Genomic DNA, 20598 nt, shown 5'->3' on the forward strand with positions numbered 1-20598 from the left:
CAGTTTGCTACAAAGAGTTAAATGTATGTTCTCATCTTCCCATTAATAAAGTGTGAACACCTTCCTTCATGAAAAAGTTGATTTCTTTGTTTTCCTCTCTTTTAGGCGAAGTTACAGCACTGATAAGTCGCCTGGATCCAGCAATGCCGCGTCACCAATCTCCCAGAGGAAGGACATCAATCGGTCTGAGTCACTTCGGGTCGTCTCAAACCGGACTCACCGTATCTTCCGCCCATCTGACCTCATCCACGGAGAAGTGCTGGGGAAGGGATGCTTTGGACAAGCCATAAAGGTAGATTTGAGTTGGCAGAGACTCCTTAGACTCATTAGTTGCATGCTACATTTACAATGTAGCATGCAACGAGTCATACTGAAAAAAATCCAGAAGGGGGAAGCATTGAGATGAAAGAAGTGTATAGTGGAAGGCGGATGGAATGACTGGGGATTTATCACATCAGGGAATTTTTCTTTTTTAAGTTTTGTCTCTTAACATTGATTCAGTCAGTGTTGCTTAACTTGATTTGTGCATTGTGTCTTGTTAAAGGTGACACACAGAGAGACGGGTGAGGTGATGGTGATGAAAGAGCTGATCCGCTTTGATGACGAGACTCAAAAAACATTCCTCAAAGAGGTGAGTGGAGACAGACAATCTCAGAGACTTCAGACTGTGAATGAAACATAACACAGAGCAGCTTGTGCACCAAAGTTATTGTTGTTTTTTCTTTTATAAGCCAAAACTAAAGATTGTAGTTAAAGTGAGACATTCCTGAATGTAGGAAAGGGGTAAATGAAAAAGGCAGACGTCTCACACCTGAAGAGAAAATGAAATTAAAAAGGCATAAACTCCCCTTTGAAATAATATCAGTTCACTATGCTCACATAGTCCTGTCTCCCAAAAATGATGGCTGGGCAGATTTTATTTTACCGCCCACATTAAACTTTATCTCTCTGCCGACCTCCCTAAAGAGAGCCGATAGCAGAGGATGACTCAGGTTCAGATTTCTGTGAGGCTTTTTGGGGTTTGAAGATCTGAATCACTCCTCGTGTTCCTGTTTGGCGCTAGATTAGCCTCATTCATCCAGTTAACTGCCTCCTAAATGGGATGTTTGAAGCTCAGAAAAATGGTTCCACTTTAGTTGTGGATTATGAGTGGGTATTTAGCTTTATTATTGGGTTGAAACAGTGAGGAGTCTTGTAATTAGAAAAGTGAGTAAAGAGATTCGCTGTAAAATGAGCCCCAGTCACAGCTAAGCAATGATTATTACTCGTGCTGGCTGCTTGTTTGTAGGTGGCCCAAGTCTTAAATTACTGAGTCTCGTGTAATCCTCATCGGTGAAGATTAGAAAAGAAGGAGGCAAACATTTCAGATGTCATGTGTAACAGTGGCGTGCTGCCTCCTCCATGTGACTTTAGTTTTACCAGTAGTGTAGTCACATTTGTAAAGTAGCAGAAGTAATTGCAAAAATATTAACACTGACTGTCATAATTTGTTCAGGTGATAGTTTTGTACTGTGAATATTTAAGATCCCTTACAGCTGCTGTGGACTTTTCCCAGAGATGTGTGAAAATAAATAATTATTTGTGTCTTTAAGGTGAAAGTCATGCGATGCCTGGATCACCCCAATGTGCTCAAGTTCATCGGAGTCCTCTACAAAGACAAGAGACTCAACTTCATCGCAGAGTACATCAAAGGAGGCACTTTGCGGGAAATCATCAAGAAAATGGTAAACAAATGGGGGGGTGTTTGTTTCCTATATGGAATTCCAATGCACAGACTAGCATGGTTATTATTAATAAGGATAATAATAAAAATAAAGAAGAAGGGATTCATCACTTTATACCAGTATGTTACATTAAGTTGTGTGTTTTGGTTTTTCCTATAGGACTCAAACTATCCCTGGAACCAGCGGGTCAGTTTTGCTAAGGACATCGCTGCTGGGATGGTGAGTGTATATACTGTTAATACACTCTGGAAAACAAACCAAGGTTTTTCTGCATGGAGAAAGTGGTTTAGATCATTATTATTGTTTTGCCACTGCATACACAAAAACACAGAACACGACACTGCCAGACTCTAAAACATACAGAGGGAAGTGAAGATGGTGCGGTTGTATTGTCAATAACAAAACATAACCAAGATCATAACCTTATAAATAAAAATCAAATCCTGTTGAGCCAAGAGAAAAGTAGAGATCAGTGGTTGTGAGAGATAACCACCGCTTCCTGTTAGATGCACTCTGAATATCTGCTGTACACATACTTTTTGCTTTAGTCTTGCTGTTGTCTCCCTCTAGTGGTCATGTTTGTGAGCTACAACACTTGTGAGGTACTTTTCTTACTATAAAGGTTAAATCGGAGCATAAATTCCTGCAGGATAAGAACACAGGTTCTCTGGATTCCCCCCCAGATAGCTGTACAGTGATGCATATCAAGCATGACTGTGTTATTGTATATTCAGCAAGAGCTTTTTGAAATAAACCCAGACAGTATTGTTCGACTTGGCAGTGTTCTACTTACAGATTATCAAAAGACTGTTTATTTATTTTTATTCTTCCTGCCTTTCCTTCCTCTCCTATCTGTCTGTCATTCAGGCATATCTGCACTCCATGAACATTATTCACCGGGACCTGAACTCTCACAACTGTCTAGTCCGAGAGGTAAGAACTTGTCTTCCTGTACACTTTTGTGTTTGTGCCGACATACCTCTGCACATACAGCATGTTTTCTTTAAGGATTTAGGACGGCGCACCTGCCATTCGCTCATACAAAAACAAAAAAGGCCTTTGTTCGCAGTTGCTATGGGAGACTAAGACGACTTAAAAAACACTCCACACAAGAAGCTTAAAGCAGAAACATTCAGCTTGCCGGACCTAAACAAGGGGAGTGCTGAACACGTGTCACATGACAACAAAATGTTTGCCTGACAGCCTGGAGATTAATTTTAAGCTCACTAGCGAAGCTTAAAGCTGATTCACCACAGATATATCCCTGAACACTATGTCTGTCTTTTTTTCAGAAGTGATGATGTTGATAGTGAAAAGAGTGAATCCAGAACTAGTAACTAGCAGGTTGACGCTTTTTTCAGACAGTGTTTCCCTCAAGCTGTAAAGCGAATGAACTAAATATGCCCATTTCCTTTATGAAAAGTGAACAAGTCATTAAACCTGTCAGCCTGTGGTCTCACACACAAGCTGTCCCCTGCTCCCAGCAAGTGATTTCATTGCATCTGACATCATTTTATACTGTGAATGTCGTTAATGTGAATACTTTGTGTAGTAAAAATCACATTTAGTGACTTTTGGTGAGTATGCTTGTTGCATAAAAATAAAATGTTTTGGCATATTTCACTTTAAAGAACAACACAGTGGTGGTGGCAGACTTCGGGCTGGCTCGACTCATGGTGGACGACAAGAACGGGGAAAAGCTGACGCAGGGAAAGCTGTCTGGCATCAAGAGGCCCGACCGCCGGAAGAGATACACGGTGGTGGGAAACCCCTACTGGATGGCTCCAGAGATGATCCATGGTATGAACTACAGGAAGTGATCCATGTCCTTGCTTACCTGTGCTAATCACAAATATTTTATTGAGTATGAGATCACCAAAAATATTTTGTCTTTTTTCATCGCAGGGAAGAGCTACGATGAGAGAGTAGACATCTTTTCCTTTGGTATCATGCTCTGCGAGGTAAGCTATCCATCAGCTGCTCTGGATATTTTGAATTCCTGAAGTTATATTTTTTTCATGAATAAACCCGGAGATCTCAAATGTCTTCAGGGCCTCCAGATGATAAAACCAGTCTAAGGTGTTATTCTGTAATTAGAGGAAAAAGTTAACACTGTCAAACCTTGAATTTAGCCTCATATGAAACACACCATTACATTTTATGAGGGGAACAGTCTTCCTTCTCCCAAACTCCACATTTCTTAGAGGGGGAAAACTGCTTTCCGACTGAGCATCCAGCGCCACAGTGATGAAGGCTTGCAGCCTGGCCACACACCATCCACATAATTTGGGCCCAACAGTGTAGGAGCTCCAGTATGAGTTCTCCAGATGAACGTTATTATCCAGAGAACATTACAGGGATTAGAGGGCAGGAAAGCAAAGAAGTCTTCATGTGGCTGCTGACGGGCACACAAATGATAGTTGTGGTCTGCTGGCACCATGAGCTTCTGTTTGGGGGGTTTGCTGGTTTTCAGCTGGAGGGCTGACCAAGACTGGGGGAGACTTCTGACACTTTGATCTTTAACTCTTTTTGCTCTTTCTTGCTCTTTCCAGGTCATTGGCAGGGTGAATGCTGACCCCGACTACCTCCCCAGAGCGACGGACTTTGGACTGAACATCTCGGGTTTCCTGGAGCACTACTGTCCCACCAACTGTCCCCGCGCCTTCTTCCCCATGGCTGCTGTGTGCTGTGACCTCGATGCAGACAAACGGTCAGACACCGGATTCATTTTGACATGTAACCTAAAGGGACAGTTCACCAAGAGTTGGATTATCACAGGAGCCAGCTTTTTATTTAAAGAGGTTTTTCTGATACTAACCAACCAAAAAAAACTATTTTCTCGATCCTTTGAAACTGGCCTAAACTTCCAATTCTAACAACTTTGGTTAATTCAGCACATTAAAAGGATTAAACAAGCATAAATTCTTCACTGTGTTGTATGACTAACTCAAGTAAATGCCCGTCAGGTACCTGGATTTTTCAATTCTGAGCAAAAAAATCAAGTTTTATTGTGTTTTGAGGTGAACTGTCCCTTTAATTTATAACAAAAGAACTTGATAAATACAAATAAATTGGAGAGGTTTACAAACTGTGGTGTCCGTCTGCTTTCTTAATACACAGGCCTGCTTTCTCGAAACTGGAGGAGTGGCTGGAGAACCTAAAGATGCACTTGGACATCGGTCTGCCCCTGATGTCCGAAGTGGATCAGCTGCACAAGGCCTTCTGGGAGCACCACAGCATAACACGTCCTGAGAACGGCCTGCACACCCACCCCGAGCAGCCAGAGTAGACCCGAGCAAAACAGGGACAAGTGGGACGTTATCAGTAACCCCCACAGGGGTGGCGACCACCTTGCCTGGATTGGCGCAGCGGGCGGAGGAGTCATGTAAATACCCCTCCGTGTTTGCGGGAGCAGACTGGCTCAGGCTCAGTAAATAGACTCAGGGGGAAAAATGTCAAACTGAGAAAGCCACCTGCGCACACATATTGACTTTCAAAGTAAAATCAAGAGACATTAATTAGAATTGCTTGATTCTGCTGCACCTGAAGCTACAATGGAGCACATCATATGCAATCAGACCCGACTTTCAAATCACAAATCAGCTCTCGAATCATGTAGATTTAACTTTAGAGGTCATACCAGGTCAAGAATACTTGCTGTACTATTGTAGTGTGTATGTTCATGTGGAAATATAATCCCCCCGCCCCCACCCCTAAAAACAATGCATACAGCAGACCTTCACTTTAGGCATCTACAGAATATATTGTGCAGTAGGTGTTTGCAGGTTTGGTTTTGCTTTCTGTTTGGACGTCAAAGACGAGGGAGTGTGAGTGTGTGTGTATGTCTGTGTGTGTCGTTTAGAGGTTTAGATCGACTCATGAAGCAAACCCTTTCAAGCTTTAAATAGTTCACAGAAGAGCGCATGACTGTAAATAATGCTGTCAGGGCAAATCCTGGTTCTTCGTGTCCCTCTGACCTCATTTGGTCACAAACCACTAATCTACTTGTGTTGCTGCCCCTCTCCCCTATTTCTTGTGTAGCACTGACTTTCACATGGAGGTACACGCACCCCTTTTTGGCCTAGATTTGGTACGTTGTCTCTCAGTTTTAAGAGCCGTTGGCATATCTCATCCGCACCGACATTTAAAGACTTAGCAGTGTACATAACCTATGACAATGTAAATGTTTTAAATATAGTAAATGTACAGACATATTTTATATACGTACGCGACATTGCCATATTTTTATTGGCCGACCAGAAATGGAGAGTAGAGGTTTGACTGCAGTTAAAAAGGCACAGCCGAAAGGTTTTTTTCTTCCCCCCCCTCTTCTCTTTCTACATTTCCACCACTGTGGCAGGTTTGGGGCTTTTACTGTTCGACGTATGTGCAATCTTAATCCCTAAAACGTTATTTTAAACCCCGTAAATGTTACATTTTCGTCTTTTCTCTCTATCCGAAAAAGCAGCTGTCAACCTGCGAGCTTTTGTGTCGCCACAGATGTCCGCTGGAATAAACGTTAAAATAATACTGGATCAATCTAATCGCATCAAATGGCTTTAAACTAGCTGAAACTCTAAGACTACTACAATTATATGTGGTTTTGAGAGCAATCAAGCAGTTCTTAAGGGTTCCCTCTTCTCTCGTGTACTGTACAGTAGTTAAGGTACTGCCTCATTACGTCAGCTGTCTGTCTCACACCTCTGTCTCTTGTTTACATGTAAACGCTGGCTGTAAATATCACTGTATTCCTTCCATTGTCTGTGTGCATCCTCAGAAATAATCTCCTTTGCACCTTCTAACATGAGACATTTATATCTGTTTGTTTGTTTGTTTGTTTTTTTAATCCTGCTGATGTTTTCACAAGCTGCATGATATTCTTGCTAGGTCTGCTCAGCTTCTGAACAGAGTTATTTTTGTCTTTATTTGAGATTTTAAAAAAAAAATTATAAAAGAAAGACAAAAAGTGTAAACAGAGTAAGCCGGGGTTTTAAAAAAAGGAAAAAACAAAACACAGCATCCCTCTCTCTCTTTTTGTTTTTAATAGCTATATACCCACTGAAATCTTTTTGTACACATTTGAGTACTTTGATTTGCACTATATAACCAAGTGGCTATTTAAAGCCACGTTTGTTAATTTTTCTCTCTTGGGCTACTTGTGATAAGGAAATAATGTCAGTTCAGGTTGAAATATGAATGCAAGACACTGATAGAGCCTTTTAACTATAAAAAATGGGATCCGGGAAATTCATCCTCTCGATAGCAAACTGTACCGTGTTTGGAGCGTGCTTCTGATTTATTATGAAGATGCATTTACACGGTTAAACTTTAAATACTGTCTTTTGGCAGCAGATTCGTCAACCCCTCCTCTCATATATCTGAGGTAATATTGCTAATAGTTTCGTTTCAGCACCACTTTTTCTACCTAAATAAAGCTAAAGTTTCCAAGCTTTTGCTACCGTGAGGATGAGATGTCCCGGCTCTGCCTGCTGCCTACAGACCAGTCCTTTGCGAATGATGTTCTGTGTTGTTTCTGACTGCTTGTTCCATGTATGACGCCCACAGAGGATGCAACCACTGCTGGTCTTTCTGACAATAGAACACTTCCTCACCTTTTCATTGTACTCTTTTTGGCTCAGGGCCGTAATATTCTGGAGCTTTTTCTTGATTCAGTTAATCCAGCAGCTTTGCAGAAAACCGCTCCTCAGCACCGACACTAAGAAAACATGTAAACTATGTCAGTATGTACGCTCGTAACACAAATACGCTTCTGTAAAGTGAGCTCCTCCCAGTTTATGTGTTCGTCCGTGGGCAAATTTTCTTTCTCCATCCCTGTCTGAGCCATGTTGAGCATGTTAGGCGTGTCTGTGAGGAAGTGTTGATGATCGCCGAGAATGTCGCCGCAGCACTTCTTTGCAAAGGATCGTTACCTCTGAACAATGCTGTGCCTTTGTTGTAAGCTAGCCTTGCCAACGATTTGAAACCATGAACTGATTTCCCTTTTTTTAATGTATCATAAGTGCAAGCCTGATTCAAGTGGGTTGATTATCGTTGCTGAAACCACGTTGTATGAGATTTCATCTTGTCCTGTAACGTATTTATATTTTCCAGATCTCCATTGTTAGTTTTGATATTTTGATATTTCTTTTTTGTCTTATTTAATTTTTTTCTTTCTTTCTTTCTTTCTTTCTTTCTTTTTTTTTTTTACACAAGCTGTGAAAACAATTCTGCACTTTAATCCTGAACGTTTAGACTCTGAGGAGGCAACTTTTTTTTTTCCATTTTGTCACAGCTACAAATAAAACTGTTGCTCCTTAAAATAAACCAGGTGTCTGTTCTTCTTACACAATACTATGCAACAGTCTGGAGGCAGCCTTTGTTTCTTTATATGGTGCGAGGAAAATGGGAAATGTTTGCAGCAGTTTAATGAAATATGCAGACATGCATAGAAATACTGTATATAAGGCAACAACAGAGATCCAAGCTTGAAAGTCAATATTTGTCTTGACCACTTTTATTCTCCAACACGGCATGAACAAGCAGCTTTCTTGTCATTTGTTTAAGCAGTCTTCAGGAATAGTTCTGGTTCCTCTGAAGTGATGTATATAAAAAATGATGTGTCACTTAAGGCTTTTGTGCAGTATTATATCTATATTCACTCTGCGATTAACCTCCTTCCACTACTGAAGCACCAGTGAGCTCTAAATATGGTTGTTCCGATGACATGCGCTTATCTCGGAGAGCAGTATCAGCACTAGCTGCAGAGAAACTGTGTGGGCAACATTAAAGTGATAAAAATAGTGCTTGTTTCAACTTGGGATGATGAGGGGAATGAGTATTTTAAAAAAGTGTTTACAAAGCAACCACCAGATGTCACCATGTGTCTCTTATTATATCCACTCATCATTTAGATTCATTTACAGTTAGCAGTATACACCTGTCACTACTACTGTTAAAAACAATAAACAAGCACAGCACGAGTGGAAGACATGTTTACAGCTTTTTCTTAAATTAAAGCGCACAGTTTAAAGATAATTGTATTAAATCAGAAACAGTCCAGCTAAAAGCAAATCTACTCTTGTAGTACTGCTGAAGTCTTATTATTTAAGCATGAATTTCAGTGTTGAGTTGTGGAGGTGCAGTTTTCAGATTCTAAAATGAGAGTATGTAAGTAAGAAATTAGTGAGAAATGCAGTTATCACAGCTTCAACGAGGTGTCACCCTCAAGTGTGTTGCTTTGTCACATCAACACTTTTCACAGATCTTCAGCTGACTCCAATCTGAGACGATACAAACTGCAGATCTTCATGTCTGAGAACCATGAAAGAGTTGAAGTTGTATCCTGCTTTATTCCCTTACTTGGAGTCACGGTTTTCATTTTTAATTATAAAGAGAAGATTCACAGTCAGATTCTTAAGTGGTCTAACGGGCTGATTAGTGTACATCAAACAGTTGCAAGGGTTGGATGTGCAGAACAAAGTTTAAAAACAGCTTTACTCCAGCAGCCATCACTCAGATGAACAAATTGTAGCCTTTTTACTTTGTGGGTTACTGAATGCTCAAAATGATTTAGTTCTTTTTTCAATCTTTTTGTACTATGCTTATGTTGTCTGCTGTGTGTTGAAACTGTGCATGTGAGGATTGATGACTCAGGATTACAGAACAAATCTACCTATGGATACAAATAAAGTAACCTGAACCTGTTTATACATCAAAATCAATTAATTATAGATTGGCACTAACTAATAAATACACATGTAAAAGCTCAAATTTTAGGCTGGTTAGACGAATGTTTCAGCCTAAGCTGGCAAAGCATCTTATGGGTGGAAACAGCATCTAGCTACTGAAAATAATAATATTTAAAATAAGTAAATTTCCCCCCAAAATTTAAGTGCAATATTTTGGTGAACATCTTGAATCAAAGCCGGATGTCTACACTTCAATCACATCATGTCAAATATTTTGCGAAACTGAACCGCGTCACCGTCATATGTTTACAATACTTTTGTTCGATTTTAGAATTTTGATAGACGGAAATGACCCCCAACTAATCACCGCCTCCTCCCTCAAAAAGAAATACTAAATAAAGTAAAAACTAAATAAAAAAAACGGAGTTTAGCTTTGTCGTTATTTGTGACGCTCCAACGTTCACACACACCTGTGTTTACCTGTCCTCCTCCGATGCTAACAGCTTCCCCGGAGTGCTGCAGTTTATTCCTCTGAGACGCACGTGACCGTTCTTCCCGACGCGCATCCACGTGCGATTGTTTTCATTCCGACGATGCTGCGGCAACCGCGGCTGCTCTCTGACGTCACCGAGCTGGCAGTCAGGAGGCGGCTCGACAGTTTGAACCGCGAACGGAGAGAGAGAGTGTGTGTGAGAGAGAGAGAGAGAGCGAGAGAGAGTGAGCGAGAGAGAGTGTGTGTGTATGTATGTGTAGACACGGGTTTGTCCGGTTACGGCACACAGGCGAGTGTTTTACAGTCACGGTTCAGATTCGGAGAGAAAATTAAGGAAAATACCGACGAAGAAGAGGAGGGGGGAAAAGAGAAGAAGAAGGTCGCGGCCTTTGGCGCTCAGTGAAACTTTAAGATGGAAAATTCATCCAGCAACAGCCGGTTTCGGTCCGCAATGTTCAACCACGGTGAGTCCTCACATCCGACACTGAATGCGGAGATGCTCGTCTACTTTCTGAATAGGACCTACCTAAGAAAAAATAAATAAATAATCACATGTCCTTCCTTTTAAACTGTATTATTGTTATAATTTAATCAGTTAAACACACAAATCGTCACAATCTTCATCATCTCAGGTCTGTTTGGCTACAGCTCCGGGTTGTAAGCCGGTGATATAAGTGCAGGTTTTATTTTTATGGGTCTACTCAGACAGACAGACAGGACAGGATTGAGGGTACACTTCGTCCCGCTGAATGAAAAATCCTTGGAAAGCCTGGCAGCAGCCTGAGCTCCACACGGGACGACAGCACTATAATTCTGCAGCTAAAGACTCACCACACCGAACTATTTCTGGACTACGCAGATCTGCAGTCAGCTCCATAAATATTTGGACAGTGACACTGTGTTTTTTTTGCTTTTTTGTTGTTTTTTGTTGTTTTGTTTTTTTAATCTCTGTAATCTGCTGTGTTTAGCATCAAAGGATTGAAATGAGCCTTTACGAGGTGATTAAAATGGAGACATTTGGCTTTAATTCAAGAGGTTTAACAAAACTCTGGAAGGGGGGCTATAGACATCAAGTGCAGAGTTTCCTCCCCATCCAGCTGCCTTCACTTGGCTGGTAATTAGTGTAGCTATGTGCCCTGAAAGGGTTAATGCAGATAAGGACCACAGCTTCATTGTGTCATTATAAAACCAGTGTGGTGAAGTACAGAGGCAAAATGACTGTACTGGGGAGGTGGATGGAGAGCTTGGAGTGTATATTACACCATCACCATAAAACAAAAAGTTCTGGTTCAGTTTGTTGCCTCAGATCGCTTTTCACTGACACCTTTATGTTTTTCTTTCTCCTTTGGATGTTGTGGAACGGCATTCGACAGCCCAAAACCAAACATTGGGCTGCACTGTTGGGTTTTTCTAAGCCAAGATATTTGTAAAGTTTGTCTTTTTCAGTGGTATTTTAGAAATTTGTGGACACATTGTGTTCTCTTGACATCAAATAGATTTGGTTCCCTGTTGTAAACAGTTTGAATCTCACCTGTATCTTATCGTGTCGGTGTGGGTACAGAGAGTAGTTTATTGGGCACAGTGATCTTGTGATGTGAAGTACCGGAGGCTGCAGTTGAGCTGAAACATTCCCCTCATTGAAACAGCTGCCCTGTGGTGTACTGTATGCACAGAAGGGTTGTGTAATGGATACAAACATGGCGAAAAGAAAGTGGGAGGTGATGAGTGCTCTTGTGCTGAGCGTTCATATGATATTCTTTTCGTGTGTTGCTCATGTCATATGTTGCACCCAGATGATTAGAAATATGCAGTGAACCTTTTACTTTGTCAGGTCTGTGCTCAGTGTCTCTGCTCTAAGTAGTAGTAAGGTTATACTACTATGCCGATTTAAGCAATAAAACAGCCCTTTAATACACAATAAGACCCAAATCCCTGTTGCAGGAAATGAGACTGTCCAGAGACAGATCTTCTGCATCCCTGATAAATAATTTTTGTGGAGTCTTTAGATTTCACAGCATAGTTCTAAGTTCAAATGTTAGAGCAAGCAGCAGGACATGGAAACACTTTCTTAGGTGTCATTTTTTTTCAGAACTGCTGGCATGTAATAAAATAGAACAATTAGTTTATTGTAAACATATGTAACTGGGTTTAATTAACAAATATACCAGATGTACTGTATGCGCTAAATACACTTTTTCACTCTGTTTGAAAGAAGGATAAATATTTTGGGAAGAAGTCAGAGTGATGTGGGTCTAAAATTATCCAAAGTGAACCCAGAGCTGTTTCTATTTGATTTGTATCCATAATAAAATGCCCAAGCTTTAATAGAGCTCAGTCTGTTAAATGCCAAAGATATATTACTCCTAAACCAAATGTTACACAATAGATAAGACAGGATGCATACTAGAAGACAAATAAGGTTTGAGGGCAATTTTAAACTCTTTTAAACATTTGGATCCCTCAGAGTTAATCATGCAGTGTTTGGTTTGTTATACATCGTAGAGGTATTGGGCCAAACCCCTTAATCTTTGAATTCCAGTGTTTCGTTTAGTCCCATTGTTGCTGGTGTATAAAATCCAGCACTTAGCTTCTTCCCTCCTAAATATTCCACAGTTAGCTGTAAGTGGTATTATTGCAAGGTGGAAGCATTTAGGAAGCACTGCATCTCCACCTGGCCTCAGCAACTGCAGAGCTTCCAGCCTCCTTTGGCATTAACATCAGCATGAAAACTGTGTGCTGGGAGCTTCTTAGCATGGGTTCCATGGCTGACAGTGGGTGTTTGGGACAGGTGGCACAGTGTTCCTCAGGGAAAGCCTTGTCCTCCTGCTTTGGCTGTGCTGACAGCCTCGCTGGTGGAGGATCTCAGCATGTAGGTCAAGAGAGAGAAAATTAGGAAGTGAACCAAGTAGCTTTTACACTACTGTAGTTCTGTGAGTCCATAATTAGATGTTTTCATTCCAAAATTTGCAGATATTTTTGGAGAGCTGTGAGTGTGAATGTTAAAGTTATCCGTTTGTTGTTAACCGTGCCATCATGTCACAGTAATTTGGTGCTTCTGGAATCAACACATGCTGCTCAGTTTGGTTTTAAAGAGCAGCAGCAGTAATATGCAGCTCATACATTATATATTGTCCATATGCAGGACTGACTAAACCACCTCCTGTTGCTGCTCTTATTGAAGTGGTTGTAAATGGTGGCAGAGGCTATAATGATCTTTCAGCTCCGTGACCTGTGTCTCAGTTTGCTCTGCACGCTCACAGGCAGAGATGGTCCTGAGTTTAAAGCAGTGAATCAATATTTGTTATCGTGCCAGGAAGCCTTCCAGGATGGGCAGCTTGGAGTAAAGAAATTTGTTTTGCCTCTTAAGACTTGAAGGAATCGGTAAATGGCAAACCTCATGAATAATTTGGATCGTCGCCTGCTCATGACTAATTACTGGAGTGGCCAAATGTTTCAAAAGTGCTAGACTTTGAGATTGGTGCCAGTTTGATGCTATTTTTATCTGAACCTTTCACCAGTACAAGACTTCTGTGTGGAAGTTGGTTTTCAAATGTTATTTTCCTTGCTTTCTGTCAAACTAAACTCCTGGCTAGCCCACTCCAACTCTGTAAACCCACCAGGAGCCTCTGCCCCAAATTATTTACATAACACAAATGTGCCGACACTGATGACTAAATTCCATCCTTTAAGCATGCGGGCTTGTAGCATCCTCACTTGAGCTTTACCACAAGCCACATGATAATGTTGTTGCTTTTCAAACACCCACCCATCCATCCATCCATTTATCTAAGTTCAAAGTTGGAGAGGTAGGGTACAACCTGCACAGGCTTAAACAGCCAACAGGATCAAAATTTTATTCATTATCCCTTGTGTGTATTTCAGTAAAAGTTGACCCATGTCACTGAAACCTTTTTAAATATCTTGGCACCAGAAAGAAAGAGACAAAGATGTGTTTTTGTTGTTGTGGTTAAATTGTGGGAATATGATTGAATCTAAAAATGTGTCAATTATTTTCGATCTTCAAAAGAATGCTTTACAAATATATATTGGTGTTCCATGTATTTTTGCTTACTTGTTTGTTATTTTATTTATTTATTTTTTGTCGTTGAGAGTGTTGTTTAAAATTGTTTGAATTACTTGATTGAATATTGAGACTGTTTTGGAGCATTTTGTGTTTTCTGGTAACACTTCTTAGATAATCAGCATTTTCTTTGCATTTAAATATTCTCCTAAGTTTCAGGGTTGCTCATGATTTGTCTGTATGACTAAACATTTTGGTATTTATGTGTTTCTTCTCCTCCCCTATGTGTCCGACCTGTGTTGGATGTCATCTTCCTCCGACCAGATGATGAGGTAAGAAATCCTTTTTTGCTTAAATCCTACAACCACAGACAAAGTAGGGCGCTGATGAGGCTAGGCTTGACCTTGATTATCTCACCAAAATGAGGACATTGTGGTTTGTGGATGTCAGGGCATTTTATCCCTGCTAGTCGGAGTTGTTGTTCAGTTTCAGATCAGAAGTCACTTTTCTTTTCACAAATTGCTCTCCCTCATCTTGTGTTTGTTTTTGGTTTTGTTTTTTTTGCTGTGAATACTTTGAGTGTGAAATGGTCTGGGCTTTTCACCTGGCTTCATGTGAATGGGTGTGTTCACAGAGCCCAGATTTTCTTGTTCCACATGTTCTGCAGAGTGACAGCTGAGAATCTGCTACATGTTCCAGCTTTCTTTTTTTTCTTTTGTCTGTTGGATGATGAAAGGGCGACTGTAGACACTCAAATATGTAAAGTGAAACTTGGAGTCAGCAGCTCTCCTGAACCTGTGCTGCAGTTTGAGTGACTGCAGTCAAGTGTGATCAGCTTTCCAGCAACCAGATGACTGTCACCTTAGTGTCAAAACCCACCAATGCTTTTGCTTTACTCCTTTGATGTCACTGTCCAAAACCCCACAGCTGTGTTTGGCCCCACTGACTGGGGATGAAAGAGGAGGAGGACGACGGGGTGTTTGTTTTCCAGCCCGAGCAGTTCACAGACGAGTGGAGAGGGGTTGGATTTGCGTGGGTGTGACAAACCCCGGTTTCTTTCTCAGCTGCATTCCTGGCCTGTGTGACAGAGCTGCAGGGTGTGTTGACAGAGGGAACAACACCTAGGGAGGAAACTTCTAGCATCTGTCCAAGGCCGAGAAGTGGCGGCTGCTGCTGCTGTAGCTCCTGGCTGGATGACAGCATTCGCTCGTTACTCTCCTGACGGTTTGGCACATCTTTCGTTGGGTATGTGATTAAATAAGCAGATGGTCCGAGTCTGCATAATCTTAATTCTCGCTCTTCAAACCACACCCATTGTTGCTATTCTCATTAAACACAGTCTACTGTATCTACACATCTGAAAGCCATCATTAGGTCCAGATTGACATAAATAAAGCACCCTTCCCCTGCACCCACACCCAGTGGCTGTAAAACCACGCAGGACTGTGGGGTGTGGTGGTTCAAGAGGGTGGCTGTGGCTTCCTTTTGTTACCCTAAAAATGCCACATGCACACACGCACACAGACACAGAGACGTCAGATGGGCAGTACCAGCTGTGGAAAGCATGTAGAAAAGGACGGTTGCTTCTCTTGAGAGAACTTCTCCACACACACATCAGCATGGTGCATTCCTCTGTGGCTTTTACTCAACTAGCCATTAGCTTTCTGAGGCTTCAGCTGCTGCTTGCCACTGCAGCCAACATGCAGGCGCTCTATAGTTGGAGTTTATTAGCCCATTAGCTCGCTAGCGACTGCAGCGGATGCCGGTTTCCCTCTCTCCTCTGATTCTCCTTTGGCTGCGTCTGTTTTTCTCATCTGCTGTTGCTGCAACTGTGCACGCTCTCTTTGGGTTAACTTAGAAACTGGAAATGCAGAATGTCTAGTTTATGCTGCACCACGCCTGTTTGTCAATTAACAGCCATTTCTTTGTTAAAGACACACTTGCACTACTTGTTGTCATTGTGAAGTAAAAATAGCAAGCAATTAAGCTCAGGGAATGTTGAATGATTACATTCTGTTTGTCTTGTTTTTCCAGTGGGGTGTTAAATAAGTACAAATGAAAATTGAATCAAGCCTTACCATTACTTAAATGTCTTAAAAACTTCTCTCTCTTTAGCAAGCAAAACTTTAACATAGATAGTTCCATAGCTGTCTTCCTACTATAATGATCATAGCATATTTATGTATATATGTCTGTATGTAACCCATTTCCACCTTAATGGGTTGATCAATCTGAATGAGACTTCGCACAGACTTCGTCACACATACAGCGGTTATTAACAGCTTTATGTTTTTGAAAAAGATTTCTTATGAATCCCTTTTTTTCTTTTTTTCTTTTTTTTTTTAAATTTCCTAATATATTATGTCCATTTCATCATCCAATCATCATTGGCGCTGTGATGGAAATTTGCTTGAGTCGCCACAAATTAGAGAGTGAAGAGTTTGAAAATTGCACCAAGGGCCTGGTGCTGTGTGAATATTGTAAAACGACATCAGTAGGCGTTAAGAAAGTCCAATTGAAAACAAGCAAGTAAATCAAATAAATGAATGGTAACTGTTTTGTGACAGTGGGAAGGAAGAACTCCCTTTTAACAGGAAGAAACCTCCAATAGAATCTTGCTCGGGGAGTGTCAGCCGGTGTGTCCGGTTGTGCTGAGAAAATGTTGCTTTTCTGACTTAAACACGCTAAAACCGCAGATTATGTTACAGGTTTGATATTTAGCATGTGTATGACACATATATAAAGTATCTTTATTTCCCCACTGTCCTCTCTGATCTAGTAATTATCAGAACTGTTAACTTATTTCAGCTGTGGTTTCTTGAGTTTCCACAAGATGCATCCATAGAGAATTAACTGTGAGGCCTGCATGTACTATTCCCCTTAAAGTCATTATTCTTCCCTGTGCAAAACTTAAATGATTATAATTAAGGCAAAAACGAATAAAGTGTATAAAACCACAAATTTATAATGAGGACCAAACAACAGATGAGTAGTTTTTCAGTCTTCATTGCTGCTTTACTCACTCAGTATTTGAGAAAGGGAAACGGGAGATAAAAAATTTTGCACACCTGGTTTACTTTACATGATGTGTGTTATCGTATGAATCTCAGCTAACATACAGTGTCAAATATGAACATTATATTCTCTCCTCAGTTACATTTTCTCAATGAATCCCTTGGCAGTAGCACATCTCTCTTCTGTAAGCTGTTTTATTGAGACTATGATGTACGACTCATCAGTGAAAGCTGACCCATCGTTCTGTGTATCTGTGCAAAGTGTGTGGGCTTCATTCTCTGAGCGTGTAGTGAGATTCCCTGTGTAATGCAGACACTGTTTTTGCCCGTGGGTGTGGCTTTGACAGGCAGCCTGCTGGGCTTTTTTCAGCTTCATTCGATGGCAAACAGTCGTGTTAGGGAGCAGGCACGCAACACTTCACTGAACACAAGGCTGCAGTAACGCGGCAGTAAAAGGGTGGTGAAAGAGAAGAGATAATGGAGGGATTTTTTTGTCAGCATTAGACGCCATCTTTTGTTTAATATTGATGTTGAAGTTTTTCCACTGAAAGACAGGCTACAAATATGCTTTTCTGCCATTATGAAAGTGAAATATAAGAATATAATATAAGGGGGATACACAGGCATTTAAATTTGACTATGAACTTATACAAAATGCTGCAGGATATTTAAAAAATGCTTTATTGATTATAAAATAGAATATATCGGATTCATGTCGGTATTGGCAGATATCCAAATTTATGATATCGGTATCGGACATAAAAAAAGTGGTATCGTGTGATCTATACTGTACAGCTTTTTTTTTAATTAATTTTATTATTAAAAAGAAAAAACACTAAAACTCTTCTGTTACACTTGTATGCAAAAAAATACTCTGCACCCCAATCTTTTAATTTAAACTTTTAGTAGAACTTTAAATCTAAGTATTTAAAGTAAGATTCCAAAAGTAATTTAAAATGCCATTTTTTGCAGATTTCAAAAACTCTGGTTCTGGAAAAAGTGCAATATCAGCACAAAATAATGTTTATATTCAACAACGAAAAAACAACAACAAATGGACCCATTTGTACTTAAAGCTATTTATGTTGATAAATAGACATCCAGAGTGGAAAGAAGTGCAAATAAATGCAAACACGGCTTCATGACACTCATCTTTTATCATGATTGAAGTCAGTGTAAGCTGTTTTGTATCACATTTAACCTGAGACTGAATTTTGTGTCAATTCTATACGAAACTTAACACAGGTATGAAAAAAAAAAAAAACGTGTTTTTTATAGTTTGTTTGTTTTTGTTTGTAAAACTTGAGTCTATCCATTGCACGGTCAATGACAATGCACAGACATCCGTGTCCCATATATCGGTTGTTAAGCTAAACGTAGGAATGCTTTACAAACATTCAGAGATGAACTTACACACTTGCTTTACTTAACTGGAATAGCTTGCTTGGAGATGAAAAGCCGATTTGGCAGCACGTAGCGAGGTTCCAGATGCTTTCAGTGTGAAGTAACTCAAGACCGCCGACAGGTCTCGGACGCAACAGCCGCTCTTTCATGTGACTCATACTGCTCCAACGTGCTAAGGTCATTTCCTGGGCTACGCCATGTCGCAAGTTTTGTGAGTTGCTTTTGTGATATTTAATAGATCAAATTTTAAAAAAAAAAAAAAATTTTTATTTCTCCCTGATATCCGATCCAGTAATTTAAGTAAGGATCGGACCAATACTGTATATCGGTCCATCCCTAGAACAGTATAAAATAATGCAGTCCAGTAGGCCTTATCCTTTTTCTCTGGACTTATTTATCTTTATTCGTGCAGTAAAGTTAGAAAATAAAAAGTGAAGGACTGACACAGTAAATAGTGTGGAGCAGTGACTCTGCAGCTGCTGAGAGCTTTTTAACCCTTTTGGTATGGACCACAAGCCTTTGGCCATCAGGTTTCCAGGAAAATGTTCATTTAGCTGCTTCAGCTTAGGTCTTGTCAAAGTTTGCTGGGACACTGGAATAAGATAGAACTACTGTTAATGTTGATGTTTATCCAACAGCTGTACTCTACCTCCAGCAACAGCCTGAAATTTAGCACTAAGATGATTCTTCATGCTGATATGACTTCCTGTCTAAGTTACTTCATGATTTTAGGCTTATCTATTGCCTCTTTATGTATGCATTCCTTTGCTAATCTTTCTGGAGTAGCTGCTTGAAGACTAATGTTGGAAATGCCTTTGTGAATCACCCTGTTCATTCCTACTTTGAAATCCCAACTTCCTGCGCTCACTGCTTCCTTCCTATCCCTGCTGGGCTTGCTCACCCAGCCCTCAAGCTAACCGGCTTCATATCTGCAGATGTCCCACGTCAGCCTGAGCTTGCTTTCCAACCTCCACTCTGAGCACTCTGCAGAAGTTTTGGTCAGAGGGCGACCTTAAACATTCCTCTAAAGCCTCACTGAAGTGGCCCCTGCCAATCCTCCCACTTGCTATAAATAATCTCAGCCCAGTTCCCATGGCCCCCACTAAGGTCCCAGCACTCAGCTAACAATGCGTGATATGCTTAAACCAATGAGATTACCAGCTTTTCTGACTGAGATTATCTTTCAGGGAGAACCTGAGGCAGGCGATGAGACAGTGGCAGGTGTTGCCAGTATGGTCAGGCCACTGTGGTTTAAGGGGAATAAAAAGACCATTTCATATAAACATATTCTGTGCCGTGCTCCAGCTGTTTCTTGTTTAGGAGACTTGGAATTGTTCGTTTAAGAACCATCTTCAGAAAATATGCCACATTTTTTTCCACTATGCTCAGACTGGTTTGTAATCAAACTGAAATTTACATCTGCAGAGTGGCTCTCATTTTTTGGCATACCCAGATTCCATGTTCTCATTGCACAGTTATAGTATTTAAAGCATCCAGTCCTAACCTCTAACCCCTGTGGGACAGCTCTCATATTCTTCTAGCTTTTCACCCTGTGGTTTGGAGTGCAGTCATCTCCAATTCATCTGGAGTCAGCCCAGTGAAAATACATTTTGCTTATGTTTCAGCATGTGTGCATATAGTTCATACTGTCATTAAAATACAAAACAGTATTCATCTGGAGTGAATAAATACCATAGAAGGAAAAGTCACCCACACATACTGTAGCTCATGCAAAACATTCAAACAAATGTTAGCATTTTTGGGTCTTCAAGCATTGTTTCGTGATTTATTTCATTTGTTCATAGAGGGGGAAAAAGCATATTTCCTTTGCAGCTACTGTGGAGCTAAATAAAGGAAGGGCTCTGTACACAACAGAGCTTTTGTCTATTTACCAACAATTATCCCCCCCAGCAGCATCCCCAAGACCTGGGCCTGATTTCAGTGTGGTTGCTCTGCACTGTAGCTTCTTCTCTTCCCTGTGGTAGTTGCATTACAAAGGAACCTGCAGAGGAATTTCATGCAGCACAAGCAGCATATCAACCAGCGTGATGTTTGTAAGGATGGGCAGCCGTCTGGGCTGAGAGTCAAAATGCCTTTATCTAATCTCTGTACATCTGGGAGTAAAGTCAGGGAGTTTACTCTAAGTGGATGCGCGACTAAAGCAGATAACAATTAAGGCTATCTTTTAAATGTCATTATCAGACCTCACAGTGGGAGGGGAAACGTCTGATGTGATGAGAAATATGCAGAAAAG

The 20598-nt window shown here is 40.7% G+C and overlaps 2 protein-coding genes across 6 annotated transcripts in view; both read left to right on the forward strand.

The window, feature by feature from the left end:
- Positions 1 to 6685, forward strand: part of limk1a (LIM domain kinase 1a) — a 56661-nt gene extending 49976 nt beyond the window's left edge. For all 3 annotated transcript variants that reach the window (XM_026191799.1, XM_026191800.1, XM_026191801.1), the window contains 9 exons: positions 106 to 292; positions 545 to 631; positions 1593 to 1724; positions 1884 to 1943; positions 2592 to 2657; positions 3356 to 3524; positions 3630 to 3685; positions 4277 to 4434; positions 4845 to 6685. In XM_026191799.1, the coding sequence (XP_026047584.1) occupies positions 106 to 292; positions 545 to 631; positions 1593 to 1724; positions 1884 to 1943; positions 2592 to 2657; positions 3356 to 3524; positions 3630 to 3685; positions 4277 to 4434; positions 4845 to 5013 (1084 nt within the window). In that variant the 3' untranslated portion in view covers positions 5014 to 6685. The remainder of the gene's footprint in view (positions 1 to 105; positions 293 to 544; positions 632 to 1592; positions 1725 to 1883; positions 1944 to 2591; positions 2658 to 3355; positions 3525 to 3629; positions 3686 to 4276; positions 4435 to 4844) is intronic.
- A 3302-nt stretch (positions 6686 to 9987) lies between these two features.
- septin4b (septin 4b) overlaps positions 9988 to 20598 on the forward strand; it is a 51213-nt gene continuing 40602 nt past the window's right edge. The window contains exons 1-2 of one of the 3 annotated variants that reach the window (XM_026191909.1): positions 9988 to 10369; positions 14251 to 14258. In XM_026191909.1, coding sequence (XP_026047694.1) covers positions 10318 to 10369; positions 14251 to 14258 — 60 coding nt within the window. In that variant the 5' untranslated portion in view covers positions 9988 to 10317. The remainder of the gene's footprint in view (positions 10370 to 14250; positions 14259 to 20598) is intronic. The other 2 variants (XM_026191910.1, XM_026191914.1) reach the window with 2 other exon arrangements.

This window comes from Astatotilapia calliptera, chromosome 14 (assembly GCF_900246225.1).
Source record: "Astatotilapia calliptera chromosome 14, fAstCal1.2, whole genome shotgun sequence".
Taxonomy (NCBI): Eukaryota; Metazoa; Chordata; class Actinopteri; order Cichliformes; family Cichlidae; genus Astatotilapia; species Astatotilapia calliptera.